This window comes from Uranotaenia lowii, chromosome 3 (genome assembly GCF_029784155.1).
Source record: "Uranotaenia lowii strain MFRU-FL chromosome 3, ASM2978415v1, whole genome shotgun sequence".
Taxonomy (NCBI): Eukaryota; Metazoa; Arthropoda; class Insecta; order Diptera; family Culicidae; genus Uranotaenia; species Uranotaenia lowii.
The window spans coordinates 329,761,008-329,774,339 of record NC_073693.1 but is presented as its reverse complement, the minus strand read 5'-3'; the positions used below and the strand labels follow the sequence as shown (position 1 = coordinate 329,774,339).

General features: G+C 41.0%; 1 protein-coding gene across 4 annotated transcripts in view; it reads right to left on the bottom strand.

Annotated features, from left to right (window-relative positions):
• LOC129755577 (glutamate-gated chloride channel) overlaps positions 1-13,332 on the bottom strand; it is a 339,466-nt gene that overhangs the window by 166,244 nt on the left and 159,890 nt on the right. For all 4 annotated transcript variants that reach the window (XM_055752139.1, XM_055752141.1, XM_055752138.1 and 1 more), the window contains exon 5: positions 6,342-6,412. In XM_055752139.1, the coding sequence (XP_055608114.1) occupies positions 6,342-6,412 (71 nt within the window). The remainder of the gene's footprint in view (positions 1-6,341; positions 6,413-13,332) is intronic.

The window sequence follows — 13,332 nt, the reverse complement described above, 5'->3', positions numbered from 1 at the left end:
TTGGCGAGGTTAAGGTAAAAGTTGTTGTGCGTTCGGTTCTTACTACTCGACGGAATTTTTTTGTTGTTTCTGAGATGAATGACCCAATAGGATGAAAATCTCATAAAGTATTTTATAGTTTCGCCACAGGTTTCGCTTTAATGTAGTAGTCATACATTATTTTGCTTGGGAGCTCGAGTCTCTATCTCAGTAATGCTTTCCCAATCATATAATCTTTGGTTCATGTTTCAGCGCATTTTTGGCATAAAGTTAGCGCCGAGCGGCATTGAAATTTTGCAACCCATTCTTTGGGTGTGCTGGCAAACAAACTGAAAGTTCGGTAAATAACTATTTGGTGAAATAAACTACCGTGCTTGCAGTTTCCCGATAATTAACCGATGTAATTTTTATTTAAAAAATCTAATTGAGTTTTGTGACGTATTTGTTCCATAGATTTGTTTTTGTCAAAAATCTACATCTTCTACTTTCGTTAAAATAGTTGAAAGGAAACTGTAAGGTGTTCGGTTTCGCAACCTACTCAAACATCGATTCACAGTAAAATTTTACCTCGATTTCCAGCAAAAAAAAATTCTGGAAAGGTTCAGCAATTCAAATTTTTGATGAAAACCAGCAAACATTCTCCGTCTGGCTGATTTTTCCAGCTCTTGATCTGTCAAACTCGAATTTGTTTTTGTTTTTGCTCATTATTTTTCATTGTGCGCATAGTATTTGACTTCACATTCCAGCGATGAAGCGTTTAAACTGAAGGTGTATTTTTTCGAAGAGAAGTAGTATTTCGCTAAGAAACTAATAATTTTTTTTTTCAGATGGAGCATTATTTCCAATACTTGGCGAAAAGCGGCCAACCCACTGGCAGATAATATTTAATTTTGTTTTAAAAATTTAAATCAATGTCGCTCGAGAAAAATTAACTAGCAAATTTCTTTTTATTAATAAGACTACCATGGGGGTTTAAATTTAAAATCTAATTAAGAATCCAAAATATTTCTGTTTTTTTTTAATGAAAAAAAAATCGCTGATTTACAGCAATTGCGATATCTGGTTTCCAGCACCTGATATTGCTGTATTTCCAGTAATTTAGTTTGCTGGATTTCCCAGCAATCAAAATTGCTGGGAATTTTGCTGGAAAGCCAGGGGGACAAAATCGAGTAGATTGGCTGTGTACACAGTAAACGAAAATTACCGAGTTCGGTAATTTTTTTACGGAAATCCTAACATGTGTAAATCGTTAAACTGTTCGGTAATTTTTTCGGTAAAAAATAAATGATCATCGGTAAATGAAGAATCGATTTACCGATGTTCGTTTATTTTTTACCGAAAAAATTACCGAACAGTTTAACGATTTACACATATTAGGATTTCGGTAAAAAATTACCGAACTCGGTAATTTTCGTTTACTGTGTAGACAATACGATGATATTACCAGCTGTTCGGTACAATTACCTCATTTTTAAAGTTTTCAAAAAAAAACTACCCGTAGTTGTTTACAAAATTAATATCATTCATATCATTTACAAAGTATCATTCGTAAATTATTTCGATGAAAACTTCCGATTAGTCAGCAGAACTTACCGAAATTACACTTTCATGAGTAAACATTACAGGCGTTTCGGTAAAAGTTGCATACATTACTTTAAATACTATTGGTAGTTCGGAGATACATTCAACTGTAACTTTGAAAACTGTTAGAAGTTTTCACTTTCTAAAGTCTGCTTCATTTAATTTTGGAACAAATTCTTTTGCTCATTGTGGCGCTCCTAGTGGACGGATTTGGAAACTTTTTTCACCCACGTGTCGGGAAATTCATTACCTTTCACCATGTATTTATGTCATAACACCAAACGATAGCATTTTGTAAACAACCGCCATGGAAGCCGAACGGAGAGATAAAATTGTGCACAGTTTTCTTGAAAATCCATTGTTGTCGGCATCGAAGCTAGCTAAACAGCTTAAAATGCCCAGAAATACCGTATGGCGTGTTATCAAGCAGTACAAGGAAACATTGACGACGGCTCGGAAGCCGCATTCGAAGCGTCGGAGTGGAACTGTCGACCGGAAACTGCGTGAGAAAGTCATCAAGGCCGTCAAGAGGAACCCCAATCTTTCAGACCGCGATTTGGCCAATAAGTTCCAGGCCGCTCACAGTACGGTGCGACGAATTCGTCTCCGGGAAGGAATAAGGTCATTCCGAGCCAGCAAACATCCAAATCGGACGCTGAAGCAGAACAATGTGGCCAGAATCCGTGCTCGAAAGCTGTACGACCAAGTGCTGACCAAGTTCGACGGATGTATTCTGATGGACGATGAGACCTACGTGAAGGCGGACTTTGGGCAAATCCGAGGTCAAAAATTTTATTTGGCGACGGCTCGGGGGGATGTACCTGCAAAATTTAAGTTCGTGTTTGCGGATAAATTCGCCGGCAAGTACATGATTTGGCAGGGGATATGCAGTTGTGGACAGAAAACCAAAGTCTTTCTCACTGACAAGACAATGACATCAGAAGTCTACAAAAAAGAGTGCCTACAGAAACGGATTCTGCCGTTTATTCGTGCCCACGACCGTCCAGTAATGTTTTGGCCGGACCTCGCAAGCTGCCATTACAGCAAAACGGTTATGGAATGGTACGCAACGAACGGGGTCAGCGTAATACCGAAGGACCTCAACCCCCCAAACTGCCCCCAGTTCCGGCCGATAGAGAAATACTGGGCAATCACGAAGCGGAGGCTTAAGGCAAAGGGAAAACTTGTTAGGAACATGACTCAAATGAAGAACTGGTGGAATCAAATCGCCAAAACGGTGGACGAAAAGGGTGTGCGCCGCCTAATGTGCCGTATTACGGGAAAAGTACGAGAATTTCTTCGAAACAGCAATGAACAATTTTTTTAATTTTTTTCATGAAAGAGTAAAGAAAATGCTACATTTGTATGAAAAACAAATTTTGAATTCGTTAATAAATGACTGAACTACACGCAATTGTTTGTGTTCCAATATTAAATGGATCAGACTTTATGTTCGGTGAATTTAGCAGTTGCTTTAAACTGTATTCCTTGTCTTTCTTGAGTCTAATTTATACAAAAGCAGGGCCACTGAAATTAGATCAAAACCGAGGAAATCCCTGACAACCTCACTGGTGATCTAAACAAATGAGTGGCACTTATATGAAAAAAAAAATCTTTCCAGCTGTCAAACGGATAGAAACCAGATGCCGTTTGGTCCAAGTCGCACCTTCTTTGGATCAATTCTTAGAGCATCTGTATCCGTGGTCTATGCTTGGGTCTAATTATTCCAAGAATTGTACCAACGGAATAAGATCCAATCCAGTGGCAAAACTGGCAATCCCACTCGTGTTCCATTGACTGTCAATGTCGGATGCGGTTGCTTGAACTGATATAAAACAAAAAAAAAACACAGGTGCTCAGAGCACCTCCATCCATGGTCCAAACAGCCGGTTCAGACCCATATTCTGACGAACGCTACTGCATCCGTGTTCTATTATACCAGTTTCATCTTAACATTTTTTAGAACCGGTATAAGGATTGATCCAAAACTGATGTGATTTAGACCCAATCTGACGCAGTTCTAAGCCGTTTGACAGTTGTTGGAACACTACTGGTGTTGCCAGTTTTTTTACAGGATTGAATATAATTTTGTTGGTCTCATTCTTGTGTAAATTGGACTCACGAATAGCCCACGGATACAGGTGATCTTATACCGGTTCCAAAAAAATAGAATTGAAACTGGTACAATAGACCACGGATGCGGTTGCTCTTGTCGGATTTCGGTCTAAACTGGCTGTTTGAACCACGGATACAAGTGTTCTTACGCCAGTTTCAGAACTGATATAAAACATAGGTGCTCAGAGGATCTGCATCCATGGTCTATTCTTGGGTGGAATTTAAACAACCCCACTTCGTTAATTCAGAACCTAGTCAAATTGGGTCCAAGTCTCATCAGTTTTGGACCACTTCTTATACCATTTCTAAAAAAGTTGAGTTAAAACCGGTATAATGGACCACCAGTGCGGTTGCTTTGGTCGAAATTTGGGTCTAAACCGGCTGTTTGGACCACGGGTACAGGTGCTCTCAGTGTTGGGTCTGAATTTGGGTCTAAACCAACATTTTGAACCAGGAATACGAATACGAATAAGTTATTTTTTTCTAAATCTAAACTAAATCATCCGTTCGTAAAGTTTTAGAAGGTAAAGGGTAAAAAATATCAAAACGAGCACGTCTTTGAACTTATAAATTCAAACTTTTGACTGTATAAATATTCTAAAAAACAATTTTACGAAATTTTTGTTTGCACCTGAAAATCAGATAAGAATTGAAGTTTTTTTTAAATTCATTTAACTCATGAAGGTTAGTCCAATTCTTCTGTTTTTTAGGAGTAGATATTTAATCACGTTATTCTGTTATTGCATAACTTTTCTTTAATGGAGGTACGTTCAGCGATTTACAGATAATTTTATAAATAATTACAACTTTGTACAGGTTTCCACAAACCACGAGGCTGTTAGTAGATTTCTTTTTACAAATGCCACTTCACTGTACAGAGGAATGATTATATAGACAAGGTGGCGGCTTGAGCCGGAGCTATTCTGCTTCGTCGAAGTAGGCTTGTAACACGCTTTAACACACACATAGAGAGAGTACAAGACGGTAATAGACAGTTGTTGTGTGGTGGTTAGACACAATAACGACGCAAGACATTAGCCGGTGAATACTTAGTGAGAGAATTTCGAATGGAAATAAAAGAAATGATACAATAAAAACCCGAAGCCAACCCGATACCTGCGTTAAAGTTGAGTCGTTCTGCTTCAGCTACATCACAAATTATAATAGAAATAAAAACCTCTAAGTTTGCTTAATCAGAGTATATTTACATGGAGACAAAATTCAAGTTAACATTCTTCGAAAAAAAAAAATGAAGAATGTCTGCAACAATTGCCAAAATTACAAAATCGTTCGGTTATAAAGGTGACTTAGTTCAGACAACGACGAATACGAAGACGAGGACGAGTACGACGACGGCGATGAAGATAAAACAATAGATGAGTATTGAGATATGAGTGGGGCTTCGTGATTGTGGTAAATGAATGGTGACGAAACAGTACGAGTAAACAAAAGCGCATGAAACACAAACAATGAGCGGCATTCAAACGATTTTCGACATTGTATTGAATTTACGTTTTGAAACCAATTGTTTCTGATGACTAATATCGACCATTGTTTGATGTTCGGTAAGTTTATTGGATGGAAAAAAGATACGATCGGAAATGGGAAGTAGATGAACGATAACACACACTTTTGTTTATAATATTGTTTGGTTATGGTTGATTAAAGATTTGTTGTCATACGAAGAATAAGTTAACAAGGTTAAATTAATGTTTCGTTGAGTTAAAACTGGAAAAATAAGTTAAAAAGTTGGTAGAAAATAGTAAACAAACAGAAAGTTATTTTTTGTTTTAAGTACTGGAAATAAGCAAATGTAAAAGTTAAAAAGTTTGTTTTTATACTAGGTGGTAAAGGATTTGTAGGATTTATTTTTTAAAGGTTTTCGGGGAAGTTAACAGTTCGGAAATAAAATCAACGAGAGATACGAAACAGTGAGAAAGAAAAGGAAACAAGGAGATGTGTTGTCGGATTGTGAAAAAAAGTGGGTTTGATCTGCCAGAACAGAAAGATTGTTCAAGCTAGTGTGGAACTGGTGTGACCAAAAGCAGGCTACGTTCATAGTTTGGGATAAATGTTAGTGAAAGTTCAGATCCCAGTAGGCCACACGTTTGGTTCTGATACGTTTGGTCGCAGCTTACTGGTTGTGAAAGTTTTTTTTGTTAGATGAGTGGAACGCCGTTTGGTTCCGGTCAATCTTCGGCGTTTCAGTGTTTGGCACCGAAGATTTTGAAGGTTTGAAGGAAATCTCACACAGAGATGATTCAGTAAAGTAGTTGGGACAATGAGGATGAGAAAATCAACAAAACAGTTTCGGATTTCGGTGAGATGGCGGGAATGAAACATGACGACGGATGAAGGAAGAAGAAAGAAATGTGTGTGATTTCAACAAAATTAAAAAGAAGAGAGAGAAGGTATTCTCTCTCATCGGAATCAGGTGAGCTGTTTCATTTATCCTTTATGTTTTTAAAAAGCTCATTAGCAGAGAGAAGTGTGGCACATCGACTAGAGTCGATATCAGAATGTCAGACACAGTAGTATCCTCATGACCTGACGACGACAGACAGCAAAGTGGAACATTGACAGTATGGTTTGTTATTGTTTTTTTTTTTTTTCAAAAAAGTTGATTTTTGTTCAGTAACGCTTAGCTGATATTCACACAAACTCACCATTTTGTAATCGTCGATTTTCGAGATTGACCTAAGGAACATGTTGACGTACACTTGTGTGGCCTTATCGTCTAGAATTGGTTTTTTGTTTTCATTGGCACGATTTATAATTTTGTTTTTTTTTTTTGGTTTTGGTAAGAGTGTGGCACCACATACACAACAGCGATTATTCAGGTAGAAGGTAGAATGTTTTTAACCACAAAGAAAAAAACAACGCATGTTTAAAAGAATAGAAAACGGATTAGATGTGTTGGTAGTAAACAAGGTTCGATCGATAATTGATTTATTCTGTATGTTTGAAGGAAGAGATGAGAGATTGAAATTATATTGAAGATGATCAAGAGTGTTAAGGCTGAAACTTAAATAAATTCAAATTATGTTCTACTCAAGTTTTTATTCAAATCGCATTCGAAATGACTGCGTATGTTGTGATAAATTATTCTGGAATGACAGTTGAAAATGATTTTTAATTAACGAAAACAACAAGAGAGTCCTAAACTCAATAACATTGATATTCCTGGGAACATGCTACCTATATCACTGTAGAACTAAATCATTTGGGGAAAATAGTTTAGATGAATCCCAAGGACGTTAATTCTCTCAATAGGGAAAAGGAAAGACACCAGGGACACTGGAATTTAGCTATCAATATCAGAGCTGTTCAGAGATTTTGTTCAGAGATCTGTTGAAGAAAGAGGTTTGAGTGAACTTGAGAAATTGGATTATGATTGGATTTCTTGATACTGATTTGACAGAGAAAGAAAAAGTTCAGAATTTCAATTTAAAAAGTTTAACAGAAAATTCGTTGCTGGACAGCTACCGTAGCATACTGGCTTGCGTGGACTTTCCTATGCCAGAGCTAATAAGATCGAATCTTGATCATGGTAAATAACAAAGTGACAGTAGAATTCACAAACTTGAAAAAATGCGAGTAGATCTCATTGAAGTCTTTTATACCAAGATTGAGGATTCAGGGTACATCAGCTCCGAACAATCTAGAGAAAGTTATGCCTGGACCTATAAAATTCGTGTTGAGTTTAAATTTATTTTTATTTCATGAGTCTCAAAATTGGAACGTTTGGCAACAAGACTCATCCAAAAACCCAACCCCATGTTAAGCAGCGTAAGCGTGTATAAGGAATAAACGCAAAAATGAGGATATGATACTGAGCGTGCTGAACAAATGAGTAAACTATACTGAGCGTGCAAAACCGCCAAAACGTCACTTTCGTTTCCAGTGAAAAATCGGGTGGTCGGTCGCCACACAAGATCGTGGCATTGAAAAGAAGTGCACGTTGAAACCGTTTTTTTTTTGTTTCACCGAGGAGGAATCGTCCAAAGTCCTGTTTAAAGCACATAACTGGGAGGTATGTAATACTGATAACCATCCTCTTGCAAATTGGCATTGAAAAAAATGCCGGCCACGCCACGTGTATACTTGGCATGAAATCCAGCTGTCGAACAGTAAGCCGAATTTAGGAGGCAGCCCAGTTTTGGAAACTCGATTCCCGGGCCAGGATCTGCAGGAGTGGTCGCAGTAGTAATACGGGCTTTTGCGCAGGCGGCCTTGTTCCCCTTATTTCACTTTTTCTAAGCGAATTCGTCGCTGGATTCCTCAGACTGCGTATCACTACCCAGTGGCAAACATCCGGTGGAACAGCCGCCGAATCCGACCGCATCCGATCGCCGCACCAGTGAGGAACACCCGCCCAGCAAACATTTATGAAGGTATAACGCAGAAACAACAGAATTATTCAAGCAAATATACCAGATTAAAAGATTGTATTAAACTTACCAAAATAGCATATAGCTACAAAAGTGGAGGCGATATATCTACAATGACAAGATTCCAACGATTCGATTTTCCAACAAAAAGCAAAATAAACGAAAAAAATGTCCTCGACCGAGATTTGAACTCCAGTCCTCCGAGTTCGCAGACCGGTATCTTACCACGATGCCAACTCATCACTTGATATGGTCTACGCTAAAGCTCTATAGATGAGATTTTCTTTTTACGAACCGGTCAAAGGAAGAGACCGGAGAGAGTGTCAATTGAAGGACCGCCCATTTATCGTAAATCAGTTCACTCAAATCGTAAATGTCGAATGAGCATATTCTCAACATTTTGGAGGCATATTTACGAATTGACTAAACTGCTATCCGATTCAATTTTTGTTGGGCAAAGCTTGTCGTAAATGAATGATAGAAAATCACTCAATACCAACGTGTTTACGATAATTATTGAAAATGTCTCAATATTCGATTTGGATTATCATTTCTATTACGATTTCATGTTAGCTGGGCGGTGGAACCGCCACCGAATCGTAGTGCGTCAGATCACCGCACCAATGGCGAATATCCGGTGGAATAGCCGCCGAATCCGATCACTGCACCAGTGGCGAACATCCGGTGAAACAGCCGCTGAATCGGACCTAATTCCATCGCCACATCAGTGGCGAAAAATCCCGGGGACAGCCGCCGAATCCGAGGCATCCGATCGCCGAAGCAGTGGCAAAATTCTGATGATCCGGTGCCGAATTCGTCTGCATCTGATCGCCGGCCGCATCAGTGGCGAAAATCCCGGTGGGACAGCCGCCGAATCCAAGACATCCGATCGCCGCATCATTCGCGAAAAATCTCAGTGGTTCAGGGCTCGAATCCAAACGCATCCGATCGCCGCACCAGTGGCGAAAATCCCAATGGAATAGCACTGAATTTTGGTCGCTTCAGGCCGCGTAAGTTCATCGCACCAGAGGCAAAGTTCTGGTGGTTCGCGGTCATCATCCGCACTTACCAGGCGTCCAGAAGCATTGCTGATCAGCCGACAAGGCGAAGGAAAACATTGAGGGAAGAAAAGGTTCCTGTTCGCTCATCGTAAAGTTGTGAAAGCCAGTAAGTAACACGTAATCTTGGGGAAGATGGGAGAGATGAATCCGTTAAAATGTTGCCTAATATTTACACACAAAATTAACTATAACTTGAGTTCATTCATTAGTGGCACCGACCACGACCCGTCTTCATAATAGTCGGTCGAATGCCAGTCCATTATCTATGATGAATTGCAGTTTTGAACAAGACGATGGTGAGCCATCTGGGCACGTCAGAACATAGGCTGACATCCGACAGCTGCAGACTGAGCAAAAGCTTTTCGAATGTAGAGCCCCAGTAGTGTACCTTATTTTTTTCCGGGATTTTAAGCCCAATGGGTTTATTCCTCCCAAAGTGTACCTTATACCAGGCTCATCAACAGCTAGATAATGGAAGAGTCAATTGTGCTAGCGATTGCTATCGCTAACGGTATGAGCTTGTTTTGTATATAACCACTAGCTGTTGTTAAAGCTAGAGACATATGTCGGGTTTCACACCGACCGGGACGACAACGTGAGAAGAATGGGCCGAAAACATCCCGGTGATCCTCGAGTTGAAGCGTCGTTTTGGAACTACTAGTGTAGCCCATGGTAGCTGAGGTCCTCGGCGAGATGATACAGTTATGTGCCCTCAGTAGGGGAGTGATCGTTCGTGGCAGAAATTTAGACAAGCTAACAGCTGAGGACCAACTGACTATTGCCGGGGATTCCAACGCGTGAGCCGAGGAATAGGAGTTAATTACCAATCCTAGGGGTTGGCACTTTCTGTAGTACGGGCTTGACTTCGAAGGTGAGTGAGTCACCTTCGAGTTATCATTCGAGAGCAAGTGAGCGGCCATGTAAACGATGGTATTATCCAGGTAAACAAAGTTTAACCAGAACGACTGTTTCGAAGTTTTTAAGTGGGAGAGAGTCTATACGACCTGCAGTACGAATCCGCCGAAATTTCTCCAACCGAAGAAAACTCCAGGTGTGGGTGGTATTCCGGTAGGTTATATTTAAGGCCTTAGACTATTTAATATATTTCGCCGCTTCCAAACAAATTACCGTACGTAGTACGTAGTACACTTGGACATCACCGTAAAAAACGCAATCACAGATTGACCACGTTTCGGTAGACAGCCGGCACTTCTCGGACATCAGCGACGTCAGATCCTGTCCAGGGGCAAGCATCAAGTTAGACCAATATCTGGTGATGGTGAAGATGCGCCCAAAACTCTCCGTTGTGAACCGACGCCCGTCTTGGTTAAACATCGTGCAACTGAAGCTACCTGAGTTCGCAGCTACGGGCAATCGCTTTAAGCAGCGCCGAAGACGAGCTTGACGAAGCCCCTCTCGAGGAATTTTCGGATACCTCCAAAACAGCCATCAACAGCGTTGCGAAGAACGTCATCGGGCATGTGGAACGAACACGGACAAAAAGAACGCTACGCGGGCGGCGGTATTACAAAGGAGCATTCGTCAAAACGTGGAAAAACACCGACAGCGGAAGAGGCAGTGGAAGAAGCAACAAATTTTCCAGGAGAAAAAGCGCCGCCTGGAGAAGGAGACGCTCGAGAAGCTGGAGCAGCTGCATCGTTCCCAAGAAACACTAAAGTTCTTTCAGAAACCCATCACAACCCGCAAAGGCTTCGTGCCGCAAGCCGAAATGTGCCGGGATAAGGGTGGGGGCATTCTGACGGATAATCGTGAGGTTATCAAAAGGTGGACATCATCTACTATAAGGACGACAAATTGGCTGTGAGAACTACCAAGCGATCACTGTACAAAATGCAGCCTACAAAATGCTGTCCCGAATCCTCCTTCGCCGCCTAACGCCACAAGCAAACAGATTCGTGGCTTCATTGGAGTATGGTCTACAGTGAACTAGATCTTCGCATTGAGGCAAATCCTCCAAAAATGCCGTGAATACCAAGTCCCTACGTACCATCGACTTCAAAGCCGCATACGACACAACCGATCTTGACGAGCTGTGGAAAATCATGGTCAAGAACGACTTCTCCGGGAAGCTGACCAGACTGATCAAGGCGACGGATGGCACACAGTGCTGTGTGCGGTTTTCGGGTAAATTGTCGAGTTCATTCGATTCACGCAGATGGCTTCAACAAGACGATGGTCTATCCTGCCTGATGTTCAACGTGGCACTAGAAGGTGTTATTCGACGACCGAAATGCGGGTTACAATTTTCAACAGATCCAGTCAACTTATCTGCTTTGCTGATGACATAGTCGGCATCAAGGATTGGGCTAATGATTAGTACGTCCAAGGCGAAGTATATGCTGGCCTGAGAGACCGACCGAACCCGCTTGCCTTTAATAACAAAGTCACGATCGACGGCGAAAAGCTGGAGATAGTTGAAGACTTTGTCTATCTCGGCTCACTGGTGACATCAGCGGAAGTCTTGCATACTTAGCCCTCGCACAAAGTGTAACCTGTAAATGACGCTCATTAGATCGGTTGTTCTCTACGGATACGAGACATTTGTGTTGCTCAAGGAAGACCTGCGTACACTCGGAGTATTCGAGCGACCATCTTAGTATATAGGCTAAGGATGTATATAAGGCCAACGTAGTATATAGGATAAGGATGAACCACGAGCTCGCGCGACTCTACGGTGAACTCAGTATCCAGAATGGGATGAACGTTGGCTGGATACACAGGGCAGGACATGTTGCGAGAATGCCAGGCGACTGTTCTGCAAAACAGGTGTTCGCTACGAATCTGGTAGGAACGAGACGAGTAGAAGCGAAACGACCGAGAGGTGCGGGATCTGACGCATGTGGGGTATCCGATAAATTGTAGAATTGTTGCCATGGACCGAGTGATGAGTAAGTCTGGATTATGGTTGATCTACGAAGAAGTAATTCAGAAGCAGACCACAGCAGACGGTGTGGGTTAAGTCCCTTTTTGAGGATCATCTAAGTCGATTGCGTCTGATAACATGATCGAAGCTTCATAGATGAGAGTTGTTTTTGGGAGTACGTCGCGTTCATCGACTTCGTCGACGGAGAGTATCCAAGTAGTGCTGTTCCTTAAAAGTGAAGCCCTTGGATTAAAAAGATCTTCTCGACAGTAGAAATTGTAGGGAATAAGGGTTTTCTAGATGTAGGTAATACGGAAATACATTTCAAGTAGAGTGATTCTCAAAGCTGGGATAGTCATCTAAGCTAATGTAGGACAACGTCTTCGTCCTTAAATCTTCACTTTGATTCACCAAAGAAGAGTTCAGACATGAAGTCGCTAAAAGAATAGTTTGTAGAGTATATGTACAGGGTGACAAAAAGTCCTGTCACACTTTTTTTTGGGTCGCCTGTAGCCTTTACGTTGCATCTCTCTGGTGCCATCTATATGTCAGATGAAAGTGCTAACTTTGCTGCTCACAGTGGCAGAGTTTCATTTCTGTGCAGTTTGTGTACATTAAGTTGTGAGTGGCAGAGTTAAGAGCATCTGTTATCGCTAAATATGTGAGAGGGTACAAAGTTTGTACTACAAACCCGGACACATATTCAACATATTCAAACACCTAAAACCGCTCGTAATCAACCGGAAAGTCCATAAATCGATACCTAGAGACCAGAGGCACCAAGGACAAGACACGATCTGGACGACCAAAGACTGTGAGATCTCCAAGGTTGAAAAAGACCGAACCGGACGTGCGCGCCGCTTGCGACGACTTTCCGAGAAGTCTTAAGCTGGTTCGATCAGAGAAAGGTGGTGTAATTCCGAGATATCGTCTGTGAAATATCTTGATGAGTTTCTGAATAAAGCTATGAAAGTCAGATTCTGATTTTCATCTTATTCTTTGAAATATTGAGATTTTTCGGTGTGACCGGACTTTTTTGTCACCCTGTATATTGAGAGGAGAATCTTCTGTGAGTGAAGCATGTTAGCACGATTTTTTTTTGTTTCGATTATAGTTGTTTTACCATCTTTATGGCATTCGCGACTTTATACCAACGCTGCAGTTGGCGGATATTCATTGAAAAACTTATCCGGCTCAGAAAGCAACTGACTTGCAAACTGATATACACCAGAAGCCTTAAATGTTAGCACGAAAATGATTGTCCACTTTATCATAGGAAAACTTCTTTGCAGTTCGAACTTTAAGGAGTGAGGGTACACCA